Source organism: Argiope bruennichi, chromosome 9, assembly GCF_947563725.1.
Source record: "Argiope bruennichi chromosome 9, qqArgBrue1.1, whole genome shotgun sequence".
Classification (NCBI taxonomy): domain Eukaryota; kingdom Metazoa; phylum Arthropoda; class Arachnida; order Araneae; family Araneidae; genus Argiope; species Argiope bruennichi.
Genome location: NC_079159.1, coordinates 122,978,639 through 122,997,556, shown reverse-complemented (window position 1 = coordinate 122,997,556; position 18,918 = coordinate 122,978,639). Strand labels below are relative to the sequence as shown.

The 18,918-nt window shown below is 30.5% G+C and overlaps 1 protein-coding gene across 1 annotated transcript in view; it reads right to left on the bottom strand.

Moving 5' to 3' along the window:
* The window catches only part of LOC129984704 (neural-cadherin-like), a 287,446-nt gene extending 272,839 nt beyond the window's left edge, over positions 1-14,607 (bottom strand). The window contains exons 1-2 of the mRNA XM_056094645.1: positions 14,472-14,607; positions 12,065-13,312 (exon numbers count right to left, since the gene is read on the bottom strand). Coding sequence (XP_055950620.1) covers positions 12,065-13,259 — 1,195 coding nt within the window. The 5' untranslated portion in view covers positions 13,260-13,312; positions 14,472-14,607. The remainder of the gene's footprint in view (positions 1-12,064; positions 13,313-14,471) is intronic.
* Positions 14,608-18,918: the final 4,311 nt, after the last annotated feature.

The following is an 18,918-nucleotide window of genomic DNA, read 5'->3' as shown; positions in this document are numbered from 1 at the left end:
GGTGAAACTATTTCCTCAGAGGAGGAGCAGCGGTCATCCGGAAATTACGTCAGCAAACCGCTGCATTCCTCAGTCTTGATTTTCTTTCACCGAAAGTTTCTAAAGCAGCTAAGACGAGTGCCAAATGTTGAGGGCTGCTCCACATAGGAAAAGGAATTTTGGAACTGTTAGTGGAGTTTCATGTTTCAGAATATCGTGATATTTTTGAAATACAGCATTTAAAAACGAAGATAATAGACATCCATAAGTGACAATTTTTTTTAATTCTCTAGGCAGATTTTTTTGTTGTTATGAAGAAATGCGTATTAAAAAGTCTATTTAAACAGCCCGAACATAATTCTAATGCATCTATCAAAATAAAAATTAATGTATATAAAAAATAACGATGGAATTTAAATCATGAGCAGTAAGTCTCTATTTAATACGAAAAGTTATATGTGCTTGTTGAGAAAATTCTACCTAATAACATCTCTAAATTGCCTTCCACTGTAAACGCCACGCTTCAGTCTTGTTTCGCCTCCACTTTAAATTTTACAATACGTGTCCCCAAAAATGCAATGTTGCAACGATTGAAAAGAACAGCAATTCTGTAAGGAAGGACATGCATAAATAATGTAAAGCAAGGAAATGTGTTAAGGCCTCGGAAAAATCCAAAGCATTTCTTGAACGGTCGCGTGTGTCAACAGATGAGAAAAAGCACGTGGAGGCCGAGCGCAAGTGATGATTCAGCTGCCAAAGCGGAGGGAGACAAATACGAAAGGGAAAGCGAGTGTTTGCTCCTAGTTCCAGAGACCGCATTTCATGGATTACAGAAGGAATGCTCGACTGTTCTAAAGAGACAAAAAAATTTCTATCTCGATTACTTCACAAAAAGGAAGAGTGAAAGATTAGTTAGCTGTAGATGTTACACATACACACACAATAAACAAACAAAAAAAAAAAAAACGAAAGAAAAAAAAGACAGGATATATAATAATCTGTATTACGGACTGAAATCATATATTGTACCTATCACCAAGTATATCATAATACTCATCGAAATAGGTCCGCCAAAACTACTTAAAAAAATGTAGAAGGCAAATTGGTCTTCATAATTGAATTTTAAAAGCCTTACATCAGCCTCTGGTTTATTGTGCTAAGCCACTTTTTTTATAGTTTTGCTAGTCCAATTTTCTCTGTTATCTCACTTAAAATTTAAAAATGATTGTAGACCATTCTAAAAAAAGAAAGAAAAAAACTCTCTCCCAATAGATTTTATTTAGTTATTTAAAAGGAAACGTTTTAGGTTATCAGTAGAGAGGAAATGAAAATTATCCAATGATAGCAGTCTCGTCTCGTTCAAATTAATTTTAGCCCCATGAGAGAGAGAGAAAGAGAGAAAGGTAGTTTTGTTTAAGAAATCTGCTTTTCATATATCAGTAACACGCTTCCTCATCCTAAAGTGAATCACCTGAAATGGTGAAGGGGGAGGATTCAGAAAGAACACGCCTTCTTGATGCCCGGTTTCCAATACAGTGAAAGAATACTTGAGAATGAAAATGGGCATTCTCCAAATTCATTACTATGGAATTGAGTAATCTAGGATTCTCAGTTTCCTCGTATTTACCTCCCCCCCCCATAAGAACAATGACCAGTGTTTATGCATCTTTGTGCATTCAATTAAATTCTTTCAGCGAAGACCTGATTTCTGAGTAAAGACGAAAAATGTACTTTCTTACGAAAATGCCCTCTGAACTTTTTTTTCTTCTGCATACAAAATAAAACAAATTACACAGAAATTAACCTAATTAATTTATTTTTAGAAACATCGTGACAGTTCAATCTGTCAAAAAGAAAAGGCTATAAAATACCAAATTACTATTGTATGATTTAAAATCAATCAGAATGAGGGGGGAACTAATTTCTCATCTTCGGATATTATTTAGATTCTGAATTCTTCACCAATCACTTATTTTATCGATTAGCTAAAGTAATTTCTTCTCGGTTAATCTCAATCTGAGTAGATGAGTCTAGACACAAAAAAATTTCAAAGTTCAGCTCTCAGTTAACCCTTTTTAGAGCCATGGGAAGTATGCTTCCTACCAAATTCATCAACCTTTGAATGAAGTTATGTAGGTTGGCATAAATTCTCACAATTTTTTCACAAAGACAAAATCCTAGATGCTTCAGTTTTTTTTTACAATTTTTTTTGGGGGGGGAGAGAGGAAAACTAGAATTTTATTTCGATTATTTAAAAGTTATTCGAAATTAAAAGCCGTCAGTTGATACAAAAAAAAAAAAAAAAAAAAAAAAAAAACGACAGCAATTAAACTTTCATTCCTTTGCCGGTTGTTGAATGAACAATCAACCTTCGTCCATAAATCTTACGCGTATGATTTCCTAGCAAATCAGTGTTAAATCTACGTGGCCGTGACAGGAAGCACTTCCGAAATGATTTCCGCTTCTGTTCCGGGCTCCGGAAATAGCAGACAGTTTTTAGAGACGGAAGAGCAGAGCGATTGTAATCCCGCAAAGCTTCAAGCGGAGGAGGTTCCTTCGGCTTTGAAATCCAATTAAAAGGAGTCTGCTGATGCTCAACAAAAAAACCATCAAACCGCAAATAAACAAGGGGGAGGAAAGAACATAATGACTGGATGATATTACCAGTTTATTGCAGGTATCCACTAATTAATATATAGAATTATTGAAAGAAGTTCATTTCTGCATTCAGGTAAGAAAAATCAAAAATGTTTTCACAGACCTATTTTTATTTTTTATTTTCAGAGGGACTATCCTTCAGAGAGGAATTAAAATAGAGCAAAGAGATTTATTAAATTTAATATTTCAGAAATTCTGCATACAGTCAAAAATTAAGAGAACCTAATGAAATAAAAACGAAAATTATAATACAGAACAAAGACACGTATCAACATATTTTTTTAAATAAAAATGCCACCCAATCACTAAAACAAGATAAGCAGCATGTAAACAGCCAATTTAAAAACTGATAAGCCATCAATACCACATTGGTGAGGGAAAAGCGAAACACACAGTGAAGTCATTCATGTAGTATCGGTCGTTTTCTCATCAGGCGTCTCTCGAATAGATGAGATAAACCACATAAAAACTGCACCCGAGACCTACAGATCGGCGGTCGGGGAAGGCGGAGCACAAGTTCAGTAAGCAGACTCGTCCATATATTCAAAAAAAGGGTGGAGGAGGGTTAATATCCGTTTACAGATATTCAAAAACCGAGGATGGGTAAAAAATATCCTTTACTTTTGGACGTTACTGTTTCACTCTTATAAACGAAGGGGAACAACTCTAAGCATCCCATTATTATACTCCCACTACAAAAAAAAAAAAAAAAAAAAAAGTTGATTTACGAAGTTACAACTAAACAGTTACTCGAACATCTGGCAGACTCCATTTTTCCCCCACCTTTCTTTGCTTTCTTTTAAACAATTGGAAACTATTTTGAAGTGAAAATGACATTTTAAACGCAGAAAATTTGTGACTAAGAATGGCTTTCATTAAATTTCAACTTGGGTGACGGACTTCGGATTGGTCAACAACGGGGACTTCCAACATTAAATTTCTTTCAACTTGGGCAGTTCAATAACTTTTTCTTTTTTTTACTCAGTCGATATATATTTTTTTCCCACCCTTTCCAGAAAACTGTTTCTCGTGTTTAATTAAATAACTGAATTAAATAACTACGGATAATTAAATAACTGAATACTTCATTTAATAACGGATATATAAACTCACGTCTTGTGGAGATTTCTTACTCAAAACTGGTGAAAAAGGGATTGACCATGAAATTTAAAATCATACAAATATATTTCGATAGTATTTTTTTTTCCACTGTGCAATATTAACAAATGATGAATACTTTCTAATTTGGTATTATATATTTAAAATGAACCTATATTTAAAATGAAAAAAGAGAGATAGAGAGAGAGAATTTCGTTGCTATTATTTCATTATTCTTTGCAGATTCATTATTCCTTATTTTATTATTCCTTGCAGGCGAGCCATTAGTTCAAATAAAGTGAGCTGATTTTTCTAACTCAAAAAAACAAATGAAACAGCTCAACTAATACATTAACATGATTAGCTTTTAAGGCTTGCATATTATCCGTAAACTGCGACGCATATGATCAAAAGATCGTGCATTCCAAAGTTCTAAAAAATCAAGCAGGTAGTTATTTCTTAGTAACACGTGTTTACTTATTAAAAATTTAATTAAATTTTTCGTAAGTAAAATTTAATACATTTTATTTCCTTTATAAATTGAAACATATTATGACACAAAAACCATTTTAAAATGAGGGGGTAGGGGGGATGATTTTCTCGTAGAATCAATTTTATTTCTGTAACCAAGTTTTCTTATTTGAATAAATTTCTTTAAACATTAATTTTTTTACAGCAATACTTTTAGTAGCTTCTTTTCTACACAACCGTACTTATACACATTCCGAAACCACATGTTAGCGTCATGATAATTATGATTAACTTTTCAAAAATATTAAAAGGAGATGAATTAAATCAAATCCATTTACATGATAGAGCGGTTCGAATTAGAACTCGAATCTCGTGATTTCACTTTGCCGTGAAACATACAAACAAACAAACAAAGAGAACACATTTTGATCATCGAACAATTCAAAATCGAGACCTCCCTAAGTATGAAAATTATATTTTTGGAGTTACGTATATCTGCGAGTAAGATAGCTTAAACACTTTCAGCTAGAAGGATGTGATTTGGAAAGTAATCTTTCAATTAAATTTATAAGTTTCTATTCAGTTTTAAGCAAACTGCGTTCATAAAAAGTTTGGCTGACTGGTGGGCCGTCCGAGAGAAAATTATGATAACTAGATAGATGAAATTTGGTTAAGACGTGAACATCCATAATTAGGATGTTTAACATCGTAAGTACACATCTGTATCAAATTTTGGGACAAATCTGCCATGGTTGCAAACGCGATAATGTATATTGGAAGGATAATTTTATTTATATATATTGGAATATCTATGTATATTGGAAGGATAAATTTTATACAGAGGGAACGATATTAACTACATTAATAATTCACAAACGTACTGGTTAAATGTTCAAACGGAATGTGCCCGTGTCTCAATAACGAACGGATAACGGTTATGGTGAACGGTATAATGTTTGTATTACAAAAGGGTGAACAAAATACGTGCCGCAAAATCTTGCATAAAAGAAGCGTTTTTAATTGACATAACAGTCTCATGATGGTATAATTCAAATCTATGTAATTTACAAGTACAGATGATAGAAATTTAGAACAGGAAGTATTCAGACGCAAGTTACGACATCCTACGCAACGATTTCTAAAGAAACGTATTGTATACAAATATACTTTACAGTGCTGATGACCACTTTATTATTTCCGGACAAAATGTGGGTATTGTTTCGAGGAGAATGACTCAAAGCTTGTTGCACTTTCCGCGCCACTTCTGAAAGTTATTTTCGAACATGGCCATTTAACGCTTTGGCGAGAGTAAGTGCAGCAAGAACTTCAATATAAAGACACCACTATCATTTTGGAATCTAACCTTTAAAAAAAATGCTTTTACGGATTTTCATGCGCGACTCTTTTGAGCTCTCATACTAATACAATATTCTACTTCTTAATACAGTAAGGAGGGGGGGGGGGGATAATGAATTTTGTATGGCAATGGTCAGATCCAAAATTTGATATAAATCTTCAAGATTGGTTTTAAAAAAGGTAAATAAAATTTCATTCGTCTAAGTCATTGTATTTTCAAATTATCGTACTCGAATATTTCAAAATACACTGATCGACTCGCAATTTAACACAAATCAACAATTTTAATGATAAATCTATATGACTACATCCGTCCATTAAGCTGACTGCGCTTTTACATTACCGTGTTCATACTGCGGATGAACATAAACTTCCCCAAAACGGATTTCTACCGAAATCTATATTATATATATATATATATATATATATATATATATATATATATATAATGCTAACATGCGTGGCACATTCTATACATATTTATATATTCTATTCATCTCGAATGGCAACAATCGAAGAAAAGCAAGCCTCTGTAAAAACGTTTCAGATAGCTTCATTACATTTGCACGTAATTCAACGCTTCGCTTGTCACTGGAAACTCCTGTCGGTCTTATTACATACTATCTATCCAACGGCAACAATCAAGTGTAAACGAATCGTTATACGAACATTTCGGTCTGCTAAAATGAATATTTTTACAGTTGTACTTATTTCAATGCTTCGCTAATGAATGAAGCTGCAAAATATTATTAGCAATGCTCTGGATAGCATTCGAAAAAAAAAGTATTTAATTAGAGGAAATAAGATATGAAGGAAATCAAGAAATAGGTGCCTAAGTTTAATATGGCGCGAAAATAGATTTAATCACTGCCAGATGGACAATTGCTTAGTTGTGGAAATCGATGACCATACCTTTCAAAACTGGTATCTCACAAAAATGGTTTTTGCATTACCTCAAAACACAAAAAATTATCTTTTGAATTATTTAAATTTCATTTCCATACAATTTTTTATAGATATTCTAAATTTAATACACAATTTGCGCAAATACTTTTAATATTAAATTCAAATTCATCCATCAAAACATTCAACAGTTGCCAAATTCAAACCAAAAAATTCCTTTCTTTGGACATCCGCTTCAATTTCATAGTATAGATTTTTTTTTTTTTTAAATTTGCAAGCATTCCTGCAATAACTTAATAATTTTATTATTAATTAATTAACTGTTTAAATACTTAAAAAGTCAACAACAGTTCAAAATTCATATGCATAGAGATAGACACTCTCCTGCGATGGATCCCGTCCAGTTTTTGATTATTTTCACAGAACGAAAAACAGACGAAATCCAAAAACATGTTTTTCGTACTCAGGAACACGTCTGAAACAGGGAAATACATCAAAATCTCCTCAAGTTCGTTTTTTTTTTTTTTTTAACTATTGCAATGTTTTTTCTTAACGTTTTGTAAGTAAAAATTTTAGGTATAAAAACAAAATTCAAAAAAATGCATTTAAATTTTTGGGTAAAAATATAAAATAACAAAGAAATTAGTAAAGAAAGCGATCCTTGCAAATTAAAAATCCAGTACTGACATTCTGAAGAAAGGCAGCAACAAAAACAAAAATTGCGCTTATGGAATAATGTCATAGTATAGATAATAAACATATTCCATAATATTCAAAATATTTCAATTTACAATCACAAGCAATTTGGGCAAACGACATGAAATTATGATTTGTAGCACTAAAAATATTTTATTTATAAGAAGAAAATTTCAAATTCGCATCATTTTATTCCTGCTTTGGACTTGTTTATCATGAATAATGAAAACGGAATAGTCCAAATTCACTCATCACTCGTTCGATGACGTATTTAAAAATATATAAACCACAGCAACATATAAATAGAGTAATCGAATAGAAATTCAACAATGAACAATAAGCCAGTGACGTCATTTACGAAAGAATGAGCAATAGGATGCCGACATCATTTAACCAGGATCTGTATAAAAAAACAAAACTATAATTTGAACAGTGCTCGACTTTTCTAACTGCGAAAACTAATTTAAAAAAAAAAAACGAAACCAATCAAAAATGGATCACTACGCTTTTTGTATTCGTTAAGTATCCTCTTAGTATCATGTATGCAAGAAACAGTACGTTACGGGGGGGGGGGGGTATCCAAGGTGCTGAACTCGATAACCATAAATAAATTGAGATAGATTTAACATTTTATTTTGTTCTTTTGCCGAGGCAAGCATGTATACATTCCGAACTTCCAAGCTGTTAACAAATGACAAATTTCACCCGATTTTGCTCCCACATAATCGTGATAATGTCTTCTTCGCTTTGTGCGCTGTTGTATTCTTAATAGAATTTTTTTTTTTACAGAAACCAATGAGTGTAGTCTTCCAAAAAATTTCTCGCATACTCTCTCATAAAGATGTTAGCCCCATTCACCGCACTAAAAAATATGGATCTTGGGCTCGCACGAAATCGCCGTACAATAGTTACGAAATATTAACCTTTGATGCAAACCTAACATTTTTATTGAATCTATTGTGTGATCCTTGGAGAGTTTTTTGGCGATCAATCCCTGGTATCAGTAATATTACCCAGAAATCTAATTTTTTATTTTAGACGCATTTCCTCCGACCAATCGGCAAGGAACTGCGATTGTAATCTAAAATCACATACAAAATTTCATATTTAAGTCATTATGCTTTTATGTTGACATTTACATAGTTAAGTTAACATTTACATGCTTTGTGAAAATACAGACCAACTAACAGTCAACCCCTTGATTTCAACTCAAAATTTGATAAGTGCCTATATCATAGATATTAAATATGTGTACCAAACTTCATCTGTCTAACTCTCTTGTGATTATCGCATTAGCTTATATTCAAACAGCAGGACAAGCTGATTTCCTCTGAATGGATTTTGCATGAAATTTGATGTAAAATCCATATATCAAATTTCATGTCTGAGTTTTGTCAGACATTTTCCAAAAATACGTTTTTAGAAATCGAGGAGATCTAAAGTGTGGAGAATGGCCAAAATCTCGAGCTCAAATTTTTTGATAATTACAATGCCTTTTAAACACTTCATATACAAAAAAGTAAAAATGCTGACTAAAAGCTATTATTTTGTTAATAAAAGTAAAATTTCAGCTTTAAAGTTGTATTTGGTTACATCAATTTATTGTATCATCAAATTTTTGATAAATTGATAATGTGTGGCAAGGTGATATGGAAATCAAGAAACAATTTCTTTGGTTGGGAGATTAAATGTTAATAAATTACTAGAAATAAGTGTAAATAGAACAATGTAATTAAAAATATAATAATTTTATTGGAATCAAAAATAATATTTAACTGCATACAAGATGCTTTTAGTTATATCCAAAAAAAAAAAAACTATTATTATTACTATCATAGAGAAGATAAAAAAAAAAGTCGTATCCGAGAGATTTGATAAAATATGATTATCAGAAAAAACTTCACAAAAAAAAAATCATTACAAATTGAGTTTTGAAAATTTTATTGCATATTTTTTAAAAAAAGAACTGCATAATTAGTATAATTCAAAAAATAAACCTTTTTGATTTCTAAAAAGGTGTATAAAAATGGTTTTCTGAAATAATATGCTCTGAAATTGAGGGGGAATATTAATTTGAGAAAAAACTGCAATCAATCCTTATCCAATTAAAATCTTATAAATCCTCTTTATAATAAGCAGCAATTGTACAAGAAGTAATAACATGCCAACTATTAGGTGTAAAAATATTTGCAATTTTCACAAAAGTAAGTTTACCCAAAGAAAAGGAGTTTGTGGGTTGTTCTCTTCATAATTTATTATTTCCCAATAGTACATTTTACTTCATCTGATATTTTGATCTTACTTTCTATGCAAATTCTGCATGATCTATATAATTAAAATATATAAAAATCAAAGAGCCAGTCTGAATCACTGATTGAGTCTCAAAAATATCATTGTAAATTTTCAATGGGGAAAACAACAACAGAGTTTCTCAATTGCAACCATGAAACGATTTGGAAAAATCTTATTTCAAATGAAATCTCTCAAATCCAAGATATATCGTCGATGGTCATGCTTCAACCATTCTAAAGTTTTGAAAAATATCACAAAATCCTAATCTGCATAGTAAACAAATCAGAATTTTCTATGTTTAATATGCAAGTATAATTTGAAATACTTTTCTTTTGGTGTGAATTAATTAATTGATATTATTAAATGAATGTTATTAATAACATGAGTGAACAGTTAGCTAATTTTATTTAAAGTTGCTAGTATAATAATGACTGTAATAAGCCCTGACAAAAATAAAATCATCATACCTTTTTTTTGGGGGTGGGGTCACACAGTGAAGAACACAGAATTAATGATGTGTATGATTAGTATAACAATCAGAATTGATTACTAAATTTCTTTGTTGCATTTTTTTCCCCTAGTGTTTTGGGTCTGTCAGTTTAAGTACTGTAACTAATTCAGGTCATCATATTTTACTGCACAAGAGTAAAACTTAATTTTAGGGTTAAAAATTAGAGCAAAGCTTAATTTTTCCAACCATAACAGGTGATTATAAAAACTAGGAGTTTTAAAGAGTTGAATATTTGGCATTTCATTAATCAAAGAAATTCAATGAATACAGCATTATGACTTTGCAATTTTTTTTTTAATTAACAATAAACATACATGAAAAATTCATTTGCCTTCATAATAAATGAATAAACCTTGGATAAAATGTGACAAGTGATTATAAATATAATAAAAGATAAAATTCTCCAAAGCATGACATTGGTTTGGAACAGTTACAAGAGTATTAGAGATATTGTGCCTCTTTTGTTCCTTTCAATGTCTAATGCATAAAAAAAGTGAAATCAAATAAAGTAATGAATGTTTCAAATTAACCGATAATTTTGCAATTGCCTTTTTTCATTATGATCACACATACACCTTTATCTACTTGTATAAAATTACCAAATAAATTCAGAAGAACTATTTTGTTCATGAAGCCTGAAATTTTGTTACCGTCTTTTATTTTTTTTACAAAACTTTTTGTAAGATAAAAGTCACAATGATGATAGATTGATCTTGGTTCACTTGATCATGTGCAATAATGAAGTTGGGGGAAAAAATTGGCAAAGAAAATGAAAAATGTATCATTGATAAAAAAAATTATTTGTTTCAAGATTAGTGCTTTAATTTGAAGAGAGGAGGAGTAATTACTTTTGCACCAACCTAACAGCTCTAGGTTTAAGAGTCTGCACAGTAGATCATTCCAATTTAGAAAAAATAGGCCTAATTAAAAATGTTAAACAGCAAATGTTTGGCTTTTGATTTCAAAGTAATATAAAACTAAAGATAATAGCACTTGAACTATAAATAAAGTTGTACTTGACTTTCTCTATTGTAAAACTATCTGAATATTCTATTGTTTGCAACTGATTAATATATAAATAAATACGATCATTCTTCAATTAAAAGACATTTTAGTTAGATTGTGCAAAATTATGAAAAATTAAGTTTTATGTTCTGCCTCTATAAATTATATTGGCATGTATAAATTATTTTATTAAATAAAATCTACTGTTTGAACAATAATTTTACAGTCTTAAAAATTCATTAAGAATATAATTTCTTGTAAAAGTATTTATGTACCATTTGTCAAATAATATTTGATATCAGAATGAATAATTTTGAATTTTTCATTTTTTTTAAAAATTGATTTCAAAATATTATATAGTCAAGTAATCCTTAAAAAAATGATGGTACTGGTCATCTACAATATCATATTTATGATGCTTTAGAATCCCTTTTAAATTAAATAAATTAAGCAATGTATTTTACTTTTATTTTCTTCTAAGTAATGTATTTTAAACTAAACTGAATAAGGTTTATCAAAAGTTCATATAAAAAATCATATTCGTTGAAGCCTTATTTATCATTTTCAATGTACCATTAATTCTGAAAAAAGATTAAGATAAACCTTTCATTAACTAATTTATTGGATAAAATTTGACAAATCACTAAGTTTCATGCATGTAGCCATTTTGTCAGAATTTAACAGCTTTAACCATTTCGTTTCATGGTTCTTATAACTGATAAACAGCTCTTAAAATGCGATTCATATTATGAAACATTTTTCATAGGACATTTGTTAATCAAAGAAATCAATTCTGCTGTTTCATCCAAACAGATTCTTATTTATCATTGTTTAGGACCAACAGAATTATTATTTTTACTACAGTATCCTGTATAAAATCAGACTTTAAAATGTTATTATAACTTATTCTACAGCTTTAAGCATTAAATTTTTATTGTTGAACTCACAAAAAATAGAAATATTTCTTCAGTTTTCATATCTATGTAAGCATTTTAAAGCATTCTCAAAGAAACAATTTAGCAATCTGAATATATTTTTGTTTCTCTAACAGAAAATATAAAAGTAGAGAACAAAAAAGCTAAAATTGTTACTCACCAGGTTGCAGGGGAGCTCTGATTTTAACCCAAAAATCAATGGTCTTCTCTCGCTCAAGTTGCTCATAATCCCAAGGCTCTTTCACTTTCACATCACCATTATGGTCAACATCTATCCAGCGACTTTCATTTTCAAGATTAAACACTTCATCTGGGTGAACACTATCTAAACGGAACATCACTTTTCCAGGGGTACTTCCATCTGATTCCAAAAAATGCTCATAAGTTCTTGTCTGGCGCACAGCACGTTTTTGTCGCTTGAGAGGCTGCTCACTATGTTTGGTCTCATTTGCATCTATATTACCCACTGAAATGGTTACAGGTACAGACTCGCTGAACAATTTAGGTTCACGATTATCATTTGCCAACACCATTAACTCGTATAATTTGGGCTCCAGCTCCCCTCCAAGTAAAATCTCACCAGTTTGAGGTACTATAATAAATGGATATTTATTGGTATTCACAAAACCATACACAACTTTATCACCATCTGCATCAGTGGCCTTGATAATGCCAATTCTTGAATAGGGAGGGGTATCCAATGGTATATTCCATTTGTAATAGCTTTTATAAAACACAGGAGCATTGTCATTAATATCTTTAATGTATACTTTAATAGTAGTACTTGCGGTGCTTCCATCCGAATCAATAGCATTCAAAATCAATAAGCATTGTTTTTGTATTTCTCTATCTAACTTTTTTGTGGACAATAACAGAACATCATCTTTTATAAAAATACGAAAATTTTCACTATCCGATAGAGAATACGATACATTTCCAACTGAGTTTAGAACTGTTAATGGGCTTCCAAGCTTAACAACAGAATTTGGTAATTCATTTTCATATATGTATCCATGGTATTCAGGTTTGGGAAATGACAGCATTTTACTTCTATCCCTAACATGAATAACAAAAGGATGAAACTGAATTCCATCCTTTTTCTCTTCTTGGATCATGAGCTCAATACGTCTTCCGGCTAAATCAGATAACCTTGCCGTTGATATCAGAGATCCATCACTAAGTAGAGCAAAATGTGGAGACACTTCATTTTCAATTATATTTATCCGACCTTCAGAATGCAATTTCTTAATACTATAACCTGGTTGAATATCATGTGGTACAGATATTTTTACAACAGCAAATGCTGGTATCACCAGCAATATTAATGCTAATAAATGTCTTGATATACTGATCATGATGAACAATGATGACTAGGAACTTAATTTCCAAGGTGAAAGACCTTGAAAACCTGCATCAATAAAGAAAAAAAAGAAGTCAATATTCCTTTACATTAGTATAACAGAATATTTACAAAAAATATGAAAAATAAGTTCAAAATCATTCTTGATCAAGTATTTCTTAAAGTAATGTCAAAATCTATACCAAATTAATACATGTTTCAAAACTGCATTCAATAACAACTTTTTATACAAGTTTTGGAGAAAGTACATTACATATTACATAAAGCTTTTACAATCTAAAAAGCATTAAAATAGATTTTTCTTATTTACATTATAATTGTGTCAGCAATACCTAACAGCAACATTACTTAAAATTAATCACTCATCCTCAAGCTTATTTTGTTTAAATTCTTCTAAGCAAATCCAATATAAATATTGAAACTGACACACATTTAAAATAATTTTCGATAATTATTTTCTTTCTTTTCTAAAACAATTTTCTTCTTTAATTCATTTTTGTACACCATTTTTTATTTCAGCAGATTAAGTAAAGCAATTACATTATACAGCAAAACATAACTGATATTGTGGGATATTTATAACTGACAATTTTTCCCATCCATCATAAAAATCCTTGACAGTTTTTTCAGATACTAAAAACTGTTGTTTTCTTGTATGCGCCAACACTATCCTTATTAAATCTCTTAGACAGAATAGTTTAAAACATTTACTTTTATAATCAAGCAAGCAAGAATATATAAAATAAAAGCCAAAATTCAAATTATAAAGAATTCTTAAAGTATTATTTATTATATCATACATTAAATTTGTAATACATAAAAAAAATTTCACTAAATGATCTTATAAAAGTACTGAATTATTTATCAGAAATTTTTACTGTCTATCTTCTTACAACTTTAAATATTTATATTCCAAACAATAACTGTGAGGAAGTTTTGTCACACTATCTTAAATCATAAACTTATTAATAATTAAAACACCATTTGCACAAAATATATTTATTAGTATATCTGAATTAAGGCAAGAATATTATCCTCTGGTAATGCTTCGAGTATCAAAATGTACACATTCCTGCCGAGGCACAGAACAACGCTGCTCTCTCAATTGTTTGAAAACGCGCTCTTCCTAATTGTCAAATTCTAAGCAACGTGAGCAGAAATGTCAGTCTTTGGCAACAGAAAAATGAAAAAATTATTCAACACATACCTGAACTTGTAATATAAAGAATTAGTAACTTAAAATATTTTAAAACAATCCATAGTTTAACCAACTCGTCTCTTTCTTTAAAGTCAAGCCTAATTCCGACTCCACACCACACGCCCAGCTCGGTCGTCAACGTGCAAACTGGTTGGCCTTTGAACCTGTTTGAAGATGTCGCCGGGTTGCCATTTTTGAGGAAACAATGGCGAAAGTATTTCTCGCCAAAATTTAAATAACAGCTCGCGTTAACCGGTTTTCGAATTCTCTAACGTGGAATAATAACATATTATCAAACAACAAATGTTGGAATTATTAGTACAGAATAAAAGTTAGTTTAATGATTTAAAATTTCTTCTTAAGCAATAGATGTGCTCATTTATGCTTCGATATGAATGGTGTCATTTTTCTCTTATTTGAAAAATAATGTCACTCCCAGTGGATTCAAATTACAATTAATTACTCGATTAACTAAGAATTAAATTTTTAAAATTGTATGTCATTTTAGCAAGAATATATAGTTTCAAAATTGCAGCTCATCAGGAATATTCGAGTACAAAATTTCATTTGTACAAACAGAAATGCATAAATTTAATCTCATAAATTGAAATTTAAATAAAGATATATCTGTTGTAAATCAAAATAGGTAAAATCTTTTTAATAAAGCACAAAAAGGGTTAATCTAAATTGAATGAATGGTATAATGCTTAAAAATTGAAGAATATAGAAATCCAGTTTAAGAGCAAACTTTTAAAAATCACTAACGTTAACTTCTTTTTATCAAATTAGAATCAAATGTTTGGTGATAAAAAATTTAAATGGATTGTTTTGAATTAATTACATTTTAGTTTATAATAAGTTGAATATTTAATTAGAGTAAGTTATAGTAGGTACCTTTGAAATAAATTGTTATTAAAGAAAATATTTCAATACAGAAATAAGAAAATAGCTTTTCGTCTAGTTAAATTCAAGAAAGTAACTCAGCAATCGGTACCGTTATCTTTGAAAGTATAAAACAGGGAATAGAATAATGGTTTAAATCTTTAATTTATGCTGAATAATAAAGAAATTATACCTAAGCATAAACTGATTTTTTGAAAACCAGAAAAGGCGTTTGGAGTTTGGAAATCTGATCAATTAAAAGCCTATAACTTTTGAGAGAAAATTACATTTAGTGAATAAAAGTAAATTCAACATTTTCAGCACTGACGGTCGTCACATTCGTATGGAGAAAGACCAATACTGCATTGAATCCAAAAAAATTTACATCTTACAGTTAAATATGGTAGTGGCCAGGGCCCGATTTAGCCTAACTGGGGCCCAGGGCAAATACTTCTTTGTGGGTCCTCCCTCTGTTTTACTGCTTTAGTAATGAAGAACCGAACTTTATGGAAGTATTTAAATTTTTCATCTCATTATAGATATATAAAAAGAAAATTGGCTAGAACCTAAAATAGCTATCAAGTCCCTTCCCCAGAATGAAATGTTCTGTCCATTTTATTGATTTTCTAATAATCTGAAATGTAAAATAAATTCGATTTGGGGGCCTCCTCTGATGTGGGGGCCCGGGGCAAGTGCCCCGTATGCCCCTGCATTAGTCAGGCTTTGGTAGTGGCTCCGTCATGGTTTAGGTTCCATTGTTTCAACCATTGTTCCATTGTTGTTAAGAAATTTAGTTTTATAGATGATATTATGAAGCATACTGTTTACTTGAATATTTTCGCAACAATGTAAAAGAGAGAGAAATTTGGGTTTAGATAGAAATTTCATATTTCAGCGCGACAATGACATATCGTCAAGATATAGTGTCTTTTTAATGTAAACATCAGTTACCATCAGAGTCCCCAGACGCCATCACAGTTCCCCGACATCAATGTCATAAAAAATTTGGGGTTGTATTCGAAACAGTGGTCTAAAAACAATCAAACAAAAATGAATAGAAACAAAGCCCGTTTAAAATAAGTATTGCAAAAAAAATGGAGTAAAATATCTTCAGATACCACCAAAATATTAGTCTAATCGGTACCAAGAGATTTAGAGCACAAATAAAAGCCAAAAGATTTGTAACTTAATAAAAATATGTAACTAAAAATATTCTTTTATAAACCATGTAAACAAAATAACAAGAATTTTTACATTAAAAGCACACAACCTCTTCTCTACAAGGCTTAGCCGTAAAAATCTTTTAGATTATTACGTCTTTAGATACCCTGCTCTGAAACGAATGGGCAGCCTGAAAATATGCTGTCCTTGCGAAAGGTGGTTCAAAAAAATTTTATATATACAAGGTGTTTCAAAAACCTTGACCGTGGCTTTTATTCCTTAAATATTGATCGTAGACATATACTGTAAATTACAAAGTTGCGTAAAAAAAAGGTACAAAATGTTATGAAATCGATTAAAATTTTCAGGGGATTAAACTTTAAAAAATACAAAATTTAAATTTTTATTCGGACCCCGTACAAAAAAATTCTCAGTGAGTAAAATGCGCCCCATCCTCTAATAAGGTCATGTACAAAATTTCAGAATTTTATCTTGAAAATTCTTAAAGATATGTTAAAAGTTGGAGAAGGATCAATTTATCATGAAAATTGTCAAAGATATGTTAACACAAAGTTGGAGAAGGATCAATCACAAATTAAAATGCAAATGTTTACAGCTTCAGTGCAGATGACGCGACGCAGGAATGCATCATAAGAAAATTAAATATGCTTCAGATCTTTAGTTTTAAATACAAATTTTAAAATCTATGCTTCCTGAAAAATACTTTTAAATTTTATATCATGAATTACAGAATATAACTTAAAAATAGCACAGTCAGTGAACTTGTAAAAAATCTTATGTACTTCTTCATTAAAGTAGTCTTTCCTTATGTAATCTTTCCTTTAAGTTATTATTTCTACACATTTTTAATATTTTTGAAGCAATAAATAGTAAAATTATTATTTATTTATTCAATCATTCCTTCTTTGTTAATTTGTGTACGACCCCTAAAACACGAACATCCGCCATGGGTTTTTTCTCTTTGGTAACTCGTATCCAGGCATCGAAAAGTGGTTTAAATCAGCATTTACGTAGTTTCATATCTTTGAGACTTTTTGTGATAAAATGCTGAAATTTCGTTCATGACCTTATTAGAGAATGCGGCACATTTTACTCACTAGGAATTTTTTTTGTACGGGGTCCGTATAAAAATTTGAATTTTGTATTTTTTAAAGTTTAATCCCCTGAAAACTTTAATTCATTTCATAGCAATTTCTACCTTTTTTTACTCAACCTTGTAACTTACAGTATATGTCTACGATCAATATTTCAGGAATAAAACCGCGGGCAAGATTTTTGAGACACCCTGTATATAGTAAGTATCGGGTTAGTGATTATCCGGCCTAGTTTTCTTTTTATCGTAATAAAATGAGGAAGACAAGGCCATTGGCAACATTGCTTAGGCATTGTAAGTAGACGTCTGCTACGAGTTAAAACGTAGAAAGCTAAAATACAGGCAAGTAAAATGCAAATGCAGTCATCTATTAAAGCACTTTTTCAAAAACTAAAAACTGTAAGTTTTGACTCTTATCTTAAGATTAAATTTTCATATCTGTGTAATCATTTATTAGTGAAAAATGAGGCAGGTAAAATGCAAATGCAGTCATCCATTAAAGGACTTTTTCAAAAACTGAAAACTGTAAGTTTTGACTCTTATCTTAAGATTAAATTTTAATATCCGTGTAATCATTTATTAGTGAAAAATGAAATCAGTTTGAGACAATTTTCTTAAGAATTAGGCCTACGATTTCCGTTAATGTTTTGTTTGTTTCCTATATTTAAGTTGAGCATTTCAGAATTTATGTTAAAATGTTTATATCCTTTTACTTACTTTTTCCTCTCATAATTTTTTGAAATGTGCAGTGCAGTATATAAATATATATAAACTACCAGTACGGAGCCTTCTATTTTGACATGTTACCGGCAATTGTTTCTCTGATTCACTGGACCGCGGCCGCGTTCACATGCTATGTGGTTTGAGATAAATGGAGGGCTTAGCACCAATAAGAAGTAAGAAAGTACTTATTATTACAGTGAGTTTTGGTATATAAGCTTTGTCTTCTAGTTTTGGTGGGTAAAGAAATGAGTTCATAGAACTCCGGCCTATCCGACTTTGTTGCTATCTGGCCTGCCCTTCCGTCACATTAGGCTGGATACTCGGCAGTGTAATGTATTTCTATTTTTAATTAAGTGAGAGTAGGGCACGCTTATATAGCAAAAGAAGGAAAAAAAATTGCAAAGATCCGAACTGAAATTTTTGTTTCTCTGTTTTTAATTTGCTTTCATTATATTGAATATTAGCCGATTTTGGCAATCAGCTGATTTACACAACTTATTACCTGTATTAGTTTAATTATACAACTCAGTTTAAAATTCATTGACTTAATTTTTCTTAAGTTAAAGGTATTGATTT